This window comes from Podospora pseudopauciseta (genome assembly GCF_035222475.1).
Source record: "Podospora pseudopauciseta strain CBS 411.78 chromosome 5 map unlocalized CBS411.78m_5, whole genome shotgun sequence".
NCBI classification, from domain to species: Eukaryota; Fungi; Ascomycota; class Sordariomycetes; order Sordariales; family Podosporaceae; genus Podospora; species Podospora pseudopauciseta.
This window is the reverse complement of record NW_026946665.1, coordinates 1,159,392-1,176,786: the sequence shown is the minus strand read 5'-3', so window position 1 is coordinate 1,176,786 and position 17,395 is coordinate 1,159,392. Positions and strand designations below refer to the sequence as shown.

Sequence of the window (17,395 nt, the reverse complement as noted above, 5' to 3'; positions counted from 1 at the left end):
CAAGAGACAAATCTCTCCTTTCATCAGAAGGCATCGCGGGCATGTATGTATCATCGGGGCGTCCATCTTTCCTGGTTCCAGCCCTGTCAGAGACAACCTTGAGATCCATCTTTGCGTATGCGTCTCTGATGCGGTCCCGAAAGCTGCCGCTCTCATGTAAGTGGCAGGGTTAGGGTTATGTTCCTACCATCCCAGCGGTACAAGTGGGGGCCACTTTACGCGCGACGCGCTCTGAGATTCGCTCGACGCGTCCTGTCCAAAATTCAATGCCACCAGGGTCCCTCCCCCAACAGGCAACATTCAGCATCACCATCAAATCTCTCTGTGCCAATCCAACAACGGCTCTTATACTAAACTGACAGACAATAAAGTCTTTCAAGCACCACAAATCAAAACAATGCCTCATTCAGAATCAACCCCCGAACAACAAGACCCCCCAGCTCGAACTGAGCTCACCCCGACAATGGAAGACACCACCCTCAACCTAGGCAACGGCGGCCTAACAGACGAGGACCTCCTCATGGCCGACGTCGACGAAGTTGAATCCCCACCCGTAGTTCCCCCCGCCGCCGTTGAGCAAGAACCACCACCCTCCAGCGCCCCAGCAGAAGAAGACGCCCCCGTCGAAATCAAGCAGGAAACCAAATCCGACATCAAACTCGAGGATCTGTTCGACGGGATGGATTCCGATTCGGACGATGAGTTCTCTGGCAAGAACAACCACACCAACAAAGATCTCGTCACAGGCCAAGTACCGCCTTCATCTCCAGGGTATGTCCCCCTCCTCTCCCACCTTCCCCCCCCCCACCATCACAACACTGACACTTTTATCCAGCCCAGCCGCCCCCTCCGGCGGTGGTTCCAACCCCGACCTCCTCCGCGCCTTCTACCAGCTCCTCTTCCCCTGGCGCCACTACTTCCAATGGCTCAACCACTCCCCCACCCCCACCCCCGATTTCAAACACCGCGAGTTCTCCCTCTGGCTTTCCGGGGGTGTCGTCTTCCGCTTCCAATCCTACGCCACCCTCGACCTCCTCCGCAAAGACGTCTTCAAGCACCTCCCCGAGCGCATCGAGATCGGCCCCATCTACACGGCCAACCCCCGCGATCGAAAGACGTTTCGCAACTCGAGCGCCTTCAAGCCAGTGGCGAAGGAGCTCTGCTTTGACATCGATCTGACGGACTACGACGATGTTCGGACGTGCTGCGACAAGGCGAACATTTGTGGGAAGTGCTGGCGGTTCATCACCATGGCGATCAAGGTGCTGGGGGTGGCGCTGAAAGAGGACTTTGGGTATGAGCATGTCATGTGGGTGTACAGCGGGAGGAGAGGTGCGCACGCTTGGGTCTGTGATCGCAAGGCGAGGGGGTTGGATGATCACAAGAGGAAGGCGATTGGGAATTATTTCTCGGTGGTCAAGGGGGGAGAGAAGACCGGGAAGAGGGTTAATGTCAGGAGGCCTTTGCATCCGCATCTGGCGAGGAGTTTGGGGATTCTCAAGGAGCACTTTTTGACGGATGTGCTTGAGGCGCAGGACCCGTGGAGGGAGGAGGATAGGGCGGAGAAGCTGTTGATGTTGCTTCCTGATGTTAAGCTGAGGGTGGCGCTGAAGGAGAAGTGGGAGGCTAATCCGGGGCGGTCGTCGGTGGTCAAGTGGGGGGATATTGATTCGGTGGCCAAGACGATGGGGAGTGTGAATACGAAGGATTTGTTGGAGGCGAAGCAGGATATTGTGCTGGAGTATACGTATCCACGGCTGGATATTTTGGTTACGGAGCAAAAGACGCATTTGTTGAAGAGTCCGTTTGTGGTGCACCCTGGGACCGGGAGGGTTTGTGTGCCGATTGATACGGATGATCTGGACGGGTTTGATCCGTTGGGTGTGCCGACGATTAGGGGGTTGGTGAATGAGATTGATACGGCGGGTGGGGTGGTGAAGAAGGAGGGGGATGATGAAGACAGAAGGGGGGCCGAGTGGGAGAAGACGAGTATCAAGCCTTATATTGATCAGTTCAGGGGGTTTGTGCATGGGCTGTTGAGGGAGGAGAGGGAGTTTGTGAGGGTGAAGAGGGAGAGGGAGGAGGAGGGGGGCCTGGACTTTTAGGTTTTGTTTGAGTGATGTAGTATTAATGGTGGGTTTTTTTTGTAGAGGTGTATATGGATGGGACATGGCCATGTTTTCCGAACCTGCCTCTTTCTTCAGCTATGTGATCTCTGTCCATGTGTTTCTATCAGTGTCATGCTCCCTTCTGCAAGACACAGTCAACCTCCCTCACTACAATAAACCTCCCGCAATCAAAACGCCACCCCTCCGCTCCATCCATAAACCCCATTCCCAACGCCCCGTCCCGTAAGAAGCTTCGCACAAAAACGACCCCAACTGGTGTAATCAGCACAGCAGCCTTCACTTATCAGTGATGTGAGTTCGATTCCTGTCTGTCCGTTTCCATGAGATGGATGGGCGGTAGTAGGTGTCAAGCATGATCGGTCCAACCAAGAGGACACATGGGGGTGTAACCGATGTCGGTGTCATTGGTGGAGGCTGAAGGTCCCAGCAAGTTAGATGAAATACAACCCGATAACCAAAAAAAAAAAATACCCCTTATATCCCAAACCATCATCACCCCAACAAACCTCATCCCCCCTCCACCATCTAACTCCTCCCCAAATCCCTCCTAACCCTCCAAACCTTCCCCCCCGCCCCCCGGTTCTGACTCCCATGCAACCTCTGAATCCACGGAACCTCCATTTCCTCCTCCCCTCCTCCCTCCTCCCCATCGCTCTCCCCCTGTTCTTCCCCCTTCCCCTGATCATGATCCCTCAAGTACAACTCCTCACTATAACACCAGCTGGGCGTATCAAATTTCCCCATCACCAACACCAACCTCCCCTCTCCCTTCTCCACGCCCCCCATCCCAACCGGCGTGAGCAACTGCAGCTCGCCCCTCCTCTCATCTACCCCCCTCACAAGCACCAACCCCACCAGCTCCGAAAACTTCGGATCGAGGCTCTTCCCCATAGGGTTGTCTATCAACGGCATCTTCCCACTCCCAGCCTCGATTATGTTGTCTAGTCCCCTTAACGCGGCCAAGTTGGAAATTTTCACAAGCGCCAAAACCATACCGTTGATTGCCTCTGCCAAGATTCTCGGTGAAGGTTGGTAGTCGTAGCAGAGGATACCCCTGAATCCCCTGTCAGGACCCGTATACCTCACCCTCCAAGGGGGGGCATGTGACAGCGGTGTTGAATTCCAAGTTGAAAGCGACGGCAAAAGATGGAAATAAGACATTGCCTGCATCGTACGGAGAGACGACGGGATCCGGGAGGGGGAGAGGATTTCGGTTGTGTTTTGCGAGGGGAGGGTGCTGAATGCGGTGGTGGGAATAAAAGAGATGGCGGCTTGAAGACCAGAAATGGTTTCCTCTGGTCCTTCGGTCGACATGTACACCACCTCTGTCGGTTTGATTCCCTTGACGAGATCAGACAAAATGTCCAACCCGAGACCTTGGATCCAGCCTGGGGTGTTGACTACCATTGGTGGTTTCTTCTCTTCTCCGGGATGGGTCTGGGTCTGGTAGGTCGTAAAGAGGTCCATGACGCACTCGATGAAGTGCTCTGGGTCGAGGGCGGGGGTTACTGCGGCGATGGCGTGGGAGCGGATCATCGAGGTGACTGGTTCGAGGGTTGGGTGGCAGAAGGGGGGCTGGAGGTTGGGGGAGGTGAGTTTGACGAGGGAGATCACGCCGGGGGGGCCGAATTCGGGTTGCCCTGGGTCAATGTCTAAGATGTAGATGGGTGACCAAGGAGCGTTTTTGTTGCCGGCTCGGTCGGTGATTAGACGGTTGGCGAGGAGTTTCCCAAAGGTGGATTTCCCGGATGATTTGGGGCCGCAGAGGAAGAAGATGGGGGATGAGGCCCCTTTTCGCTTGGTTGCGATCAGAGAGGCGAGTTTCTTGTTCCATTCTGGCGGGGAGACGAGCTCTTGGAGGGCGACCTTTTTAGGGACGTCTTCTGGGGAGAACAACTATTCGAGGGTTAGCATGAACAATTCCGTAACAGTCGAGAGTGGAACAGACAAACAATTTGAAATGTCGAGTCTTTCTTGGATGGCACCCCTTGGGTGGGGACCTCGTTCCAGAGTTTTCCAAAGGCAGGGTTCAGTTTTGCCAACTGGCGCAACCCATCAGCTGCGGGATGGGGATGCAGCTCAACCACGGTGTCTTCAGAAGTACGGAGGACTGGGAGAGCATGGCAGTGCGGAGCGTGTATCCATTGGACTGGATCCAGTGGTGTTAACTGAGCACCGGCGATGGTGGCCTCGCCTTGATGGACTCCGATGCCATAGCTTCCCAGTATCACCAGCCGCTCTCCATCAGGCGTTCTTAGCGCCACGCAACCATCTGGCTTCTGTTGATAGTTCTTCTTGTGTGGCTTCAAGGACGAGTATTGAGGCTGTCTTTCTCTGACTACTGGGGGTATGAGTGTTCCAAGACTATGCCAACAGTTAGCACAGCTCAGAATATCTATGGAACCCGAGGCGTATGTGTCGTGCGTACACTGGGGAAAGAATAGGCGATGGAGGAATCGAATCACCCCTTTCACGGTTAAGGTCGGGTGTTGGGTCTTCGTTGACAGGCGTAGAAACCTGCTCCTTGGCAGCCCCGCGTTTATTTCGACGAGTAGGTATTGTTTTTGCAGGCGTGGAATCTTTTTGGGCAGATGTTTGATTTTTATTCACAGGCGTTTTTGCGACTGGCAATGGGGCTCCCCAGAGCTGTTGCCGAGCAGCAAACGCGCTCATTACTCGGACAATGTTAGCCTATCTATACTATGACTACGGGGCTCTTTATTCATTCATACCAGGTGTAGCAGGAGAGGCAGGGGCCTTGGGAGGGATGTCAACGCCCTCGAGTTTCCTTCTCTTATTGTTCATCGCCATTGCCACTGTAGGTGGTTGGGTAAAAAGAGTTCAACGACCACAATGATCTTGGTCCAAAACGCTGACTGGGATGCTCTAGTGATCCTGAGAAACTGGGGTCCAGTTTCTCTACTATGAAGTCTCTTGCATAAGTTTGACACTAAGATCTGGACTCGCTCACTTCGTTGAAGAAATGGAATGGCTTCTCAAGCTTCGAGACAGAGGCACTCGAGCGCCCCACCTGAACTTTTTGACTTGCAAACGGAGATGCGTACGGACAGTACCTGCCTTCTGTAGGCTTTCAGGGCGTTCCTTCCGCGGTGGCATCTGGAATCTTAATAAGAGCTTTGATTTTTTTTTAATTTTCTTTGGATTTTTTTTTGGGAATTTCTTTATTGTATTTTTTATTTTATTTTTTTATTTAATTTTTTATTTTTTGTTTTATTTTTTTTATTTCATTTTTGTATTTCATTTTTTTATATAATTTTTTAACTCATTTTTTTATTTTATTTTTTTATTTAATTTTTTTGTTTTGAGTTTTCTAAATTTTATGAAAATAAATAAATAATTAAATAAATAACTCTGCGTCTTTTCAATTTCAAGTGTCTCATCTTCCTCTCACGAAATCTTTCACCACGATTATTCAGAGGCTCTCCCAGGGCGGCAGTGAAAGGTTAGCCAATCAGCACGCTCAATCAACTGCCCCCACCTCTCCACAACCCGTCGCGCTTTTTTTTTGCAGGGATTAGCAACTTTTCGCTTTTCCTGAAGCGCATCGTGAATTTTTGGAGCGACTCGACTCGACAGCTTCCAAAAAAAAAAAATCAACAAATCAACCACCAACAACATCCCTTTGAATCGCACAATCTTTTGCTCACCTCCAGCCACCGCTAACTTCTACTACCCACCCTCTACTTTATTGAGCTCACAAACAGTCGCAATGGCGGGGCCCAAAGCGCCCTCTGCTACCTTGTCCCAGCATATCGCCAAAGCTGCTGGCCTCCGTAATGCCTTGAGCCAGAAGGCGCTGCCCAAGCCTGTGAAGAAGGAAGAGTCCGAGAGCGAGAGTCAGAGCGACAGTGACACCGACAGCACCTCCACTTCTACCGACGAGGAGGCCGACGACAACAATGACGACTGGGCCGATAAGCTGAACTTGAAGAAAGAGAAGGAGGCTGCTAAGCCTACCACCAACGGCACGAAGCCTGCTTCCGAGACCGAGACTAAGACCAAAAAGGATGTCGAAGCCTCAGATTCGAGCTCCAGTGAGAGCGACTCCGAAAGCGAGAGCGAGAGCGACAGCGACGATGGCGATGTCGAGATGAAGGACGCTCCGGCCAAGAGCACTAACAAGGCGGCCGCTCTTGCTGCTTCCGAGTCTGAGTCCGAGTCCGAGTCCAGTGAGTCGGAGGAGTCGAGTGATGAGGATGCTCCTGCCGCCGGCGCCAAGGTCAACGGCGCCAAGGTCAATGAGAAAGCCAAAGAGGCCGAGTCGGAGAGCGGGTCGGAGAGCGGGTCGGAGAGCGAGTCGGAGAGTGACAGTGAGAGCGAGAGCGAAGCTGAGAAGCCTGTTCCCAAAGCCAAACCTGCTCCAGTTGCCAAGTCGTCGACAGCCAAGTCTCCAGCTGCTTCGAAGGACAAGGCAAAAAGCAAAGCGAAGAGCAAGGAGACCGTCGGCGAGTCTGAATCTGAGTCCGAGTCGGAGCCTGAGCCGGAGGCCCAAAACGCCGCAGCCGTCAAGTCATCGTGAGAATCATCCTGTGCTTGATGAGGGAACCTTGCTAACAAGTGACAAGTCGCCCTGCTGAGCTCATTCAGCAACGCTTCGATCTGCGGAAAGTGGACCCCGATCTCGATGCTGCCAGCGTTGCCAAGATGCTTGCGAATGCAAAGGCCGAGGGCAAGCAGCTTTGGTGCTTCACCACCCCCAAGTCTATTGGCATCGACGTCATCAGGAAGTACAAGATCTCTACGGACAAGCTCATCTCTGGCCAGCCACTCTTTACCCACGAGGGCGTGGATTACGGCGGTGAACTCGAGCAGCTGAGCCACTCGGTTAAGATCCTGATTCCCGGCAAGGATGGCAAGAAGTATGAGAGTGGTGAGTGAAGCTTTCTTTCTCTTGGTAAATAGAGGGTTTGCTGACGGTTTCTAGCCGACCAGCCCATCGGGCAGTTCCTCCACATCAAGCGCAAGACTCACATCGGCCAGGAGACCGTTGTGCCTGCCCCGCCCGTGCCGCCTAGACCCCAGCCTAAGGGGCTCAAGGTTCGCTACACACCGTTCGGCGCCACCAACAACGGTCTCACCGTCATGGGTGACGAGTCGGAGCACGAAGACGTCGAGATGGGCGATGCCGCCCCCGCCGCCCCCGCTGCTGCCACCAGCAAGGCGGCCGCTAAGAAGCGCAAGCTCGGTGGAGAGGAGACAGCTGCCACGCCCAGCAAGAAGGCGAGGAAGTCTCGTGTTGGTGCCAGCACCCCAGCAGTCAGTGCCCCCGTTGTTAAGCCCATCAAGGAGACCCCTATTGCTCCTCCCCCCATCCCTGGGCACAACGTGGCTGCTACCCCTGTCGCCTCCTCTGTCACAAAGTCTGATGGTAAGGACAACAAGGCTAAGAAGACTGCAAGTAAAGTGACGCCGATTCCGCCTCCTGTTCCCGCCGGAAAGAGCGCCTAGGTGGGCTCTTCACCTCCGCGAGCTGTGGTCAAGTCCGACGATTACCAGTCCATGTCGGAACGCAAGAAGCGCGAGGCTTCTTTGCCGCCCTCCACGTTCACATTGCCCACATACACGGTTCCGAGCAGCAGTCCTGCTAGCAATTCCACGTCGCTCACCCGGGTGCATGTTCCCGGCAAGTCAACCCCTTACCCGGGCCGCGCCCGCAGCATGTCTATGCCCCCACTCCCCTCACCTTTGAAAAACATGATCAAGCAGGAGCCCTCGGACGAAGCCTCCTCGAGTATCCCTCTTTCGACTATCCCTTCATCGCCCTCGAAGAGCATGTCCACGCGAAAACCGTCTGTTGGTGCTGCCTCGCAAGTTCTTTCGTCGCCAATGAAGAGCATTCTCAAGAAATATGACTCTGGCGTGAAGGATAGCACAGCCAAGGTTCTCTTTGCCAAGGACAAGAATCGTGATGATTCTCCGCTCAAGAAGAAACACAAGAAGGAGAAGAAGGCTGATAGGAAGAAGAATAAACTCAAGAGCGAGTCGAAGGTGCGGTTCTAATGGCTGACATGTGTCTTGCACGGCTGGGAAGTTGCCCAGTATCTGGTCTCGGGTCTTTACATCGCGAGTGAACCACACAAGAGCGCGCTAATTTCGGTTTTCGGTTTTCTTTTTCGCATCAGGCATCAAAAGTATTTCTTTTCGTCAGGGCATAAAGGGTTCGGCGGGTTGGTGGGTGGGGCGTTGAGATACCTTTTTTCGTGCTTTTCCATACATGGGTCTGGATGGATGGATGTTTGTTTATTGTCTTTTTTTGATATGCATACTTTTCTTTCTTTCTTCTCCTTTACATTGCATGTAATGTGAGATGGGTGTAAATTTGTGGGTTGATTGGGAGAGGTATATGTCAGTTAGTTGTATGTAAGACTCGGAGATGGGCACAGAGCCCAGATAGTCAGTCAGTCGGGTTTAGACAGATACGGGAATGCAGACAATTTGAATTGTAGATTAATGTACTCGTCTTTTTTTTTTCCAGCGATTTATCAAGATATCTAAAGAGATGGTTGACGGCATTGGCGGCCGTTCCCTTCAGCCCGGTGCCACCCACCACACACACCATTCGCTTTTGACAACAAAATCAGAACTAGGCCAGATATTCTGGCCGATTTTCCTCATTCATCGTGACTTTGACCCCACGAGCTGAAAACATTTCTCTCTCTCTCTCTCTCTCTCTCTCTCTCTCTCTCTCTCTCTCTCTCTCTCTCTCTCTCTCTTTGACTGTCATGTATATATCATAAGAAGAATCTCCCGTTTTCGGTTCGGCATCACCCTTTTTCTGAGTTTTTGGTTTTTATTATCTTTGATGTTGCATTCTCCGAAGGGTTGCATCTTTCTACCTACCTACCTACCTCCCGTCTCACAGCATCTACCTGTCTGTCTGTCTACCTGACACACAAGATATTCTCCGTTCCCGCTTCCAGACCCTACCTCCCATGCTTTTATAGCCCCCCCTTTCCCCTCGCCGTGTCCCATGATGGAAAGAAGTACAGATTGGGGAATATGACTCCTCGGAGTGGTGGCGTTCTGGGACCGGCCGATTAAGCGAATCTGACACACCCATTCAACTCGTGGCAATCTTGGGAGAAAGAGAAAAGAAGGGAAAAAAAAAAAAAAAAAAAAAAAACCGAACGACACAAGGCTGTGAGGCTGAAACCGAAACCCCCCTTTTCCACGCCGCCGCCTACCAACCCGAACCCGGCCGGCCAGAGTGGTTAAACCCTCCGAAGGCGTCCCGGTGGTGGAGGGGAAAGAGTCTCTCTTCCAACATCACACACCCATCCCTCCTCTAATCACTTGTTTGACTTGATTTAAATTCCTTTGAGATATTCGTTATATGATACAAAACCACCACCACCACCACCACCACCGCCACTATCATCATCATCATCACCTCCTCCTCCTCCTTCTCCTAGATATCGCAAACCCTTCCTTCCTCCCAGTATCCCCTTCGCTCTCAAGACAAAATCCAAATCGCAGGTATCATCACCCATCTCTTCTCTCTCCTTTCCCCAACTAGGTATGCAACCCCTCCCTCTTGATCCATTATATGCACCGCATCCTTTCCCTTCCCCCGACCAATAAAAAAAATAATAATAAAAAAGCCATTATCATTAAAAAGACCAACAGATGGCATATATCCCCCGCACCCTCCTTTTCTCTTCGACAACCTCTCATTATATGGGATATATCCTCCTCCCCCCTCCTCCCCCCTCCTCACCCCTCCCTCGCTCTTCCGTCCATCCAAAAGTCTGATTTGTTCTTTCTCCAATAAACAGAAACGACTGTCTATCAAGATTGACTTCCCCCTTTCCAGTATACACACACATATATATATATAAATGAAGCGAGCGAACGATATGGGGTATATACCAAATAACCACACACACGCACACACACACACAGTTTGCGAAATGCCCTGCCAATGCCATTTGTTTGCCCCCAACCCCAAACCAATAAAATGCTGATGAATTGGCCCCGACAGATAAATAATAACGATAGTAGCAGTAGTGGCGTGTTGTATAAAAAAAGGCGATCGAAAAAGAGCAACCGGAATCGAGTCGAAGAGATGGCGAGAAAAGGATGGATGTGTCGATTAGGTTCTCAAGAGATCACCTCACATACACCTCCCTCTGCTCCTCCTCAACCACCACCCCAGTCAACCCCACCGCCCTCGGGCTCGTCGTCCGGACTTTGCTCCACAGGTCCCCCCCATGGTGGTCATCATTCGGCGTCGTCGGGCTGAGGATATTCGGCGAAGAGCTGCTGCTCCCGCAGAGGGTGTCCCCCCTGCTCATCGAGTCAAAGCTCGATGAGCTCCCAAGAGTCCATTCGTCGCTCCCCCGTCGCTGAAGCAGTCCCAACCCCATCCCACCATACTCCTCGTCGAGCGCCACCCTCGGCCTGTCGCCAAACTCGACATACTCATACTCCCACCTCGTCGTCTTGTCCAGCTGCGGGCGCGGAAGCCACTTCGTTCTCGCAATGTAATACGTGACCGCGGCAATCACCCCTCCTCCGACAAGGTCGATCGCGTAGTGGTGGTTCAGATACATGGTGCTCCACGCAATCCAAACCACATACCCCACGAAAAAAGCCCTGAACCTCGGGAAGCAGTACTGCAAAAACAGCATCTCCAGCACGGCATCGCCTCCGTGCAGGGAAGGAAACGCGCCAAACGGCACCGGGGCGGTCGTGAAGCTCGTCGTGTACATGTCCACGCCAAACAGCTCATCGATCCTCTTCAACCCAGCCGGGCTGCCCTCCATGCCGTAGTGCGCCGGCTCGAGGCCGTGCAGACCCTCGTACCAGGGAGGCGTGCAAGGAAAGAGGATCTGGATCGTCACGCCGAGGATGCTCATGTACCCAAACGCCCTCGCCCAGACGGGCGTTGTCCCAGGGGCGGCAAACAAAAACAGCATCACCGTTGTCACCAACGGGAGCGCAAAGTGGCCGAGGCCGTAGGGGATCCAGGCGATGATGTCCAAGATGGTGTAGGTGTGTGCCGAGAGGATGTTGCTCAGGTTGGCGCCGTAGAGGACGTTTTCTAGCGCGGGAAGGACCTTGACCCAGATGTGGGGGCGGTATTCAGGGGCGATGAACCTTTTTCATCATCATCGTCAGCATCAGACAACGAAAAAAAAAAGAGGGAAAAAAAAAAAAAAAAAAAAAAACAAAGGAAAAGATTCTCTTGGATGACGGTCGCTAACATACCTGCTGGCAAAGAAATAAAACAAATACACCCAAATCGGCAACGACGGCAGGAAAAACTGTCTCGTCGCTGGCATGGCCAGCAGAACCGCTAGCAACCCCATCGCGGCGCTCTTGATAAACGGGGCTGATGGTGTGATGAGCAGACAAAAGGCCAAACACCCAAACGTCACCACGTGCTGGAGGTCCCAGAGGGTCCATTTGCGGGTTTGGAGCTGTTTGAGAGAGGGAAGGATGGCGAAGGATGTTTGCAGTTTGGTTACATCGTGAGAGGCGGCTTCGTCTTTGGATTTTACCCGCTGTAACCGAAGAGAGGGTTTGGCCTTTTTGAATTTGGCGGGGATGGGGATGTTGGCGGCGAGGTTGTAGAGCGGTAATAGGGGGTTTGGGGAGGTGGTGATGGTTTTGGCGGAGAGGGAATGTGGCGGGGAGGGGGGTGCCGAGGTTGTGGATGGGAGGACGGGGGAGAAGTCTGGCATGGTTGCGATGGTGATGCGCTGGAATCGTCTAAAATAGGTTCGTCGCTAGGTAGGTAGGTTGAGGTTGAGGTTGAGGTTGAGGTTGAGGTTGAGGTTGAGGTTGAGGTTGAGGTGTGACACACTCACACACACTCACACACACACACACACTCTCACACACAACACATGCACCACCCGGCGGGGAGGCAAACCGGCCCTTTCCTAGGATGAAGAAGGAGGAAAGGGGAAGAGGTGATTTGTTGGAGTTGGTTCGGCTATCGTCGCTGCATCTGCATTTCTCTTCGTGCTTGCTTTCTTTAACTCTTTTTACACTATTGGCCTGAACTGGTAGTTTAGGTGAGGTGCTCGTGGTTGACGTCGTTGTCGAATAGATTGTGACCGTTTTATTCTTTGTTGATGCTGATTATTAATTTCTAGGAATTACTGGATTTGGTCGTCCGTCCTGTTCGTTTCGTCGGTTTTTCCGTCTTGTCGAGCAACCCCCCAAAAAGGCCGTTTGGGAAAAAGAGAAAAAGGGCTCCAAAAAAAAGCCACGAAGGAAAAGCAGCTCGAACGCCACACCAACACACGTCTTTCCTGCGGTCGGTTGTCGTTGAGTGTGTGTGTGTTACTTGGGAAAAGGATCAACACCTCGAGATCGCAAAATGGGGAAGAATGGGACGGGAAGCAAGTGAGGTTAAGTGTGTGACGGATTGTGACTGGGGGGGGGCCTCCCTTGGTAAAGTATGACGGCGGTGGCCCTTGTTTAAAAGAAGGACGGGTGGGTTCACTTGGGAATGCATGCGAAGCAAAGCTAGGCGGTACAAAGTACGCACCCACACACATACCAAAGGTATACTAAGGTTACGGGACACGCGAGCAACACACCAGCAAACGAGGCACTAAAAATGGTATTCCCAAGCACTTGGCTGGAGAGGCCAAGACTTGACAAGACCGACTCTCCTCATTCCTCTTTCTCTTTCTCTTTCTCTTTCTCTTTCTCTTGTCTGGCTTATTTCTTCTCTATAATAATACAAGCAACGACTCGAGTCTTGAAGAGATACCACAGACAAAGTAATTGAGCGGACCGAAGTACACACACAACACCCCGTGTGATTTTCGCCGGGAGCCACCTGGTCATCACGCCCGGGCGACAGGGTCAGTTTGAATGCCGCAGTGGGTTTCTTTCGCTTGCTGCATATCAATGACAGCAAGAGTGCCCCTGCAGCGGTGAACATCACGCTAGTCGCACACACAGTATTATGCTTGCTGTGGTGTAAGTGATGCCGTCATCACTTTCTAGAAGGAACACAAACCTCCAGAAGCCCACGAGCGAAAACGACTTGTTCGAAGAGTAAGGTAAAGAAGCCACTTGCACTTCCGGACAGGATTTGACCTTGTCGTGTCTTGGAACATGGGATAAAAGAGGCACAATTGGTCAGCGATACCACTTCCTAACCGCGGACGTGCGTCAAAGGAGAGGCTTGAGCCCACCAGCGACATGTGGCTTGCTTCCCGCCTGTGGGGTTTCGCCAGAGAAACCGTTGCGCATTCTTTTGCTTTGTGCCGCTTGCACTCGGCATCTCGGCATCATGTCTTCTGCCGTCCAACATCTTCCGAAAGGCTGATAAGTAGGATAGCTTTCCACTCTTCGAGCCAACGCTATCAGCTGTGCCTCTGCGCGCCTCTTTCTTCCTCCAAATGAAAAGGTTCAAACGGTGGGGCGGGCCTGCCGGTGCATGGGATGGCTCTGTCACGGTTTTATAGCGCCGATCCTGTTGGTTTGCTCGTTCGATTCATCGATTTGCAAGCCCGGCCGTGGATCAGTGAAACTCTCGCGCAACCGCTCGTCGCAACCATTTATTCCACCCGCGGATTTCGGCAACCGGCACCAAAACATCAGACCGCACCAACTCTTGGGTTTCGAGATTGGGATTCTCTCAATCTCCCTTTGAGATGAAGCAAAATTGTGAGGTAGCCAATGCCCTTTTTGCTGCATGACATGAATCTGAGAGAACTCGCTTCTTAATAGCTTCAGACGCCATCTCCACCTTGGACCCGAATTCGAAGGGGGGGCGGTCTCTTTCTTTTCCAGCCACCTGGGAAAATGTTCGCTACAGAACAGAGCACGCGACATTGTCTCGAACCCGCGGTCTACCTCTAGCACTTTACGCGTATAACAAAACTAACCTATAGGAAGCCTTGCTATCGTCAAGCCTCATTTTTATCTGATCGGGCTTCGGACATATCAATTCTCCCATTTGTAATCCCCTCTGACTGCTTCACACCAACCCAACGTGGACTCTTTTTCCACCTGCAGGCCTGATCCGGCCCTGTGGATATCGCCTGTCGAACCATATTCTGTAATTCTTCGAGAAAAGAAAACATATTTTTTCTTTCTTTTATGCATTCCGGCGGTCAAGCTCAATCCAGGAAGCAGCCGAAGAACAGGTGATTCGGCATAAAGCGAACATTGTAATACCTTGTCGCCGGGAACCGGGAACCACCTTGACATGGTTTTTTTTTTTTTTTTTTTTTTTCCTCAGCAAGAGCGGCTCTTCCGATCGCCCTGTAGGGTGTACCCGCCCGATGGTTGACTGGAACCCTACCACCCTGCCGAGGCCTTCTGTCTTGTTGAACACTACCGAAGACCGCCGCCTTGCCTTGTCCTTCCACACCATCGGTATTTTTCCTGTTAACTCCGGGAGAGAGGTCTCCAGGTCTTGTGGCTTTTTAAGAATGATTTGTAAAACTCGCCTCGCTTTTATGAATCACCATGATGAGCCGGCATTCAAGTTAGTACCTCTTATGAGCCTCATGACTGAGGGAAGGAGGTCATCTCCGAGTCTGCCGGTTTGTTTAGCGCCCGCCAACCCTTTTTGACATCCATCTGCTGGGCGAAGAAGTGGATGTTTCTTGCGGGTTGCTTTGGCTTTCCGGGGCGCGAAAGGTGCGGCTCGGGGCTCGGGTCCCTTTTGTCGGACTGTGGAGCGAGCCCGAAAAGTCCGGGATGTATCCCTGTCGGGCGGGCAGGCGTGTGGGAAGGGCTTATTCTTGTAGCGGGGGTGTGGTTGTCTGTGTGTGGCTGGTGAGAGTTGATATGTTTGGGCTGGAGAACATGTTTGAAGGCATCATGAGAAGAGGGTGTTGTTGGACGAGGAGAGATGTGACAAAAACAAAAAAGACAAACTCATTGCTCGACCTCGGTTTTGAACCGAGACCTCGGGTTCTGTCTGTGGCTGCGCGCCTGCTTTGGAAGAAGTTGTGTACCCCCAGGGAAAACTTTATATCAATTTTTTTTTTCAGGACCGAACGCGGTTGACCGCTGTGCCAACTTACACCAGCCGGGGCAACCGAGGTTTGATAAAATTGTTCGCTGGGGCGTGAGATTATAACCTTAGGTGGTTAGTCCCGAGGCTTCTCTCTGGTCTATCGGCAGCACCACAAGGCCTCTTTCTCCCTTATCGTTTCATCAAAAGACTTGACTCAACGGCAGCCATACTCAGCAACTCATCAAAGAAAAATGCCAAGTCTTATGGGTAGACATGAGATCCCAACAACAGAAATATGATGCTTTTTCTCCATCGCTCTACCGGTCTCTTGTACCAGAGCACCCCTTTCCCCATTTATCATTACAGCACCACCTCCCCCTTTTCATAGCCCCCCACCCTTCCCCCCCTCCACCCGGGGCCATCACTCCCGACAACCTGGGTCCATGCTACCGTTACGCAGTAAGAAGCAAAGTAAAAGCACAGCTAAAAGCACTTGGATAAAGCCACGAAACACCTCAAGCTAGGTGTAAACCTCCACACAAATCCCCTGAAGAAATCCTTAATGGCCGTATAGCTGCAGAGTGGTTTCGATTTAACTCTGCGTTTTACTTGCCCATCACACAGCGTACATGAATCGGGCAGTGTTCGAACTTGGAGGGGAAGAAAGTCAAGTACCCAGGTGGGTTGAGGTGGAAGGTGGTGAGGAGTCTGAGCTCCGACAAGACCTGTTGTTGAACAACGGAACGGGGATGTCTTTGGTTCACAGGGTATGATGGGTTCTGGAAACTGAAGCCCCGATGTGGTGGTGGTACCTTGAGACAGGGAGAGAATGTTTCGCACAGGTTGAGCTATACCTCCATCCTGGTGGTCTCTCGTGATGCAGACAAGTCAGGAGCAACAGAAACCCCCCAGTGTTCTCAAGTCTAACCTCTCCAGACGCCAAAACCATGATCGACATCATGGGATGGGTGTCGAGGTATTTGCCCCATCTCTTTTGGATGCATCGCAAGAGGAGCGCTACAAGAGTTGTTTAATCACAAGGCAGAGTCTCGAAGGCACACACAAAAAGGCATTGAAAGTCATGACCAAAAAAAAGTCTTGTATTGTTCTCGTAGCTACCTACAAAAGTCGCATGCGTCTCTGCGTTGGCCTCGCTCTCCTCGGAGAGACGATTTTCCAGGCGACACCACGAGGAGGTGACAGAGTCCGACTTCGCCGCCCGATAAATGGCAAGATAGACGGCAAGATAGAAATGGCAATATATGGCAAGGAAAAGGAAAAAGGAAAAAGGAAAAAGGAAAAAGGAAAAAGGAAAAAGGAAAAAGGAAAAAGGAAAAAGGAAAAAGAAAAAAAGAAAAAGAAAAAGAAAAAGAACCACAACTCCCTCACCAAGGCAGCAACCAGCCAGACTCCGCCATCCTATTCCTCGAATCATATCCGCCAGACCCATACACCCATCCATAAGAACGAGGGAGGGGCTTCGCGCCAGGTAACCGTTCACGGTCGGATCGTGCTATCCCAGCAGCTACAACCCAGAGTCCATTACCCCCCTAGTTGACCGTCCACAATCCGATCGTGCCACCCGGGGGTGTGTTGGTGTGCTCATGGGAAGAGAGGGAAGGGCGGGAAGGGGGAATGTTGTCGTCGTCGTTGTCGTCCGGTCGGTCGCATCGTTCGTCGTCGCTGGTGGTATTGATGTCGATGTCGACGTTGTCGAAGTCCGAGTCGAGACGATGTTGAAAACAATGTTGAAGACAATGTTAAAGACGATATCGATGGATGTCGAAGTTGATGTCAAAGTCGACGGTGGTGTGGTATGTTCGATGTAAAACAGAGAAGGAAATGGGAGAAAAGACTCGATTATATAGACAAACCAGATGGCTCGTGCACGCTTGCAAATCTGATGGCTTGACTGTGAACTGCCAGTGCTGTGCGAAGTTGCTCTCATTCTTCTCCGGAGGCGTTGTTAGTTCGAGGGGGGGCTTTGGTACCGGTGGAGTGTGTGGCTTTTTGATGGATGTTGAGATCGGGGACCAGATCTGGGAATTGGATCGTCTCTGAGCTGCGAAACATGGGAGAAAGCCCCTGATGGAAGTTCTAATAGGCAAAATGTCAATGTTGGAACGCTTTGGAAGTGAAAGCTGGGCGGAAAGATGAGGTTACAACATCAAGAGAAGTGACGAGCTGAGGTCGCGAGTGGTATCTGTCATGTCGATTTGGCTTCGATCAAGTGGATCTGAAAAATATTGGCTTCAAATCTGTCCAGCTGCCAGAATGTTCGAGAATTCGGCCTCGAGAACGGATCATT

The 17,395-nt window shown here is 51.9% G+C and overlaps 5 protein-coding genes across 5 annotated transcripts; 3 read left to right on the top strand and 2 right to left on the bottom strand.

Moving 5' to 3' along the window:
• Nucleotides 1–34: 34 nt before the first annotated feature.
• On the top strand, nucleotides 35–2,105 carry PRI1 (p48 polypeptide of DNA primase; the record flags this gene model as incomplete). The annotated part of the gene is made up of 2 exons (XM_062913523.1): nucleotides 35–771; nucleotides 836–2,105. Exons 1-2 carry the CDS (start codon nucleotides 398–400, stop codon nucleotides 2,103–2,105), a joined length of 1,644 nt encoding a protein of 547 aa, XP_062764940.1. The 5' UTR covers nucleotides 35–397.
• A 455-nt stretch (nucleotides 2,106–2,560) lies between these two features.
• GRC3 (Polynucleotide 5'-hydroxyl-kinase grc3) lies at nucleotides 2,561–5,486 on the bottom strand (the record flags this gene model as incomplete). Its single annotated transcript, XM_062913522.1, has 7 exons — nucleotides 5,390–5,486; nucleotides 5,204–5,299; nucleotides 4,862–5,160; nucleotides 4,558–4,804; nucleotides 4,082–4,493; nucleotides 2,830–4,025; nucleotides 2,561–2,744 (listed from the first exon to the last, which is right to left on the bottom strand). The coding sequence occupies exons 3-7, from the start codon at nucleotides 4,938–4,940 to the stop codon at nucleotides 2,561–2,563; spliced, it is 2,118 nt and encodes a 705-aa protein (XP_062764939.1). The 5' UTR covers nucleotides 4,941–5,160; nucleotides 5,204–5,299; nucleotides 5,390–5,486.
• A 41-nt stretch (nucleotides 5,487–5,527) lies between these two features.
• QC763_509330 (uncharacterized protein) lies at nucleotides 5,528–7,598 on the top strand (the record flags this gene model as incomplete). Its single annotated transcript, XM_062913521.1, has 3 exons — nucleotides 5,528–6,665; nucleotides 6,716–7,020; nucleotides 7,075–7,598. Exons 1-3 carry the CDS (start codon nucleotides 5,860–5,862, stop codon nucleotides 7,596–7,598), a joined length of 1,635 nt encoding a protein of 544 aa, XP_062764938.1. The 5' UTR covers nucleotides 5,528–5,859.
• A 51-nt stretch (nucleotides 7,599–7,649) lies between these two features.
• Nucleotides 7,650–8,150, top strand: QC763_509325 (uncharacterized protein; the record flags this gene model as incomplete). Its single annotated transcript, XM_062913520.1, has 1 exon — nucleotides 7,650–8,150. The coding sequence occupies one exon, from the start codon at nucleotides 7,650–7,652 to the stop codon at nucleotides 8,148–8,150; it is 501 nt and encodes a 166-aa protein (XP_062764937.1).
• A 2,108-nt stretch (nucleotides 8,151–10,258) lies between these two features.
• On the bottom strand, nucleotides 10,259–11,836 carry AUR1 (Phosphatidylinositol:ceramide phosphoinositol transferase (IPC synthase); the record flags this gene model as incomplete). The annotated part of the gene is made up of 2 exons (XM_062913519.1): nucleotides 10,259–11,249; nucleotides 11,361–11,836. The coding sequence occupies 2 exons, from the start codon at nucleotides 11,834–11,836 to the stop codon at nucleotides 10,259–10,261; spliced, it is 1,467 nt and encodes a 488-aa protein (XP_062764936.1).
• Nucleotides 11,837–17,395: the final 5,559 nt, after the last annotated feature.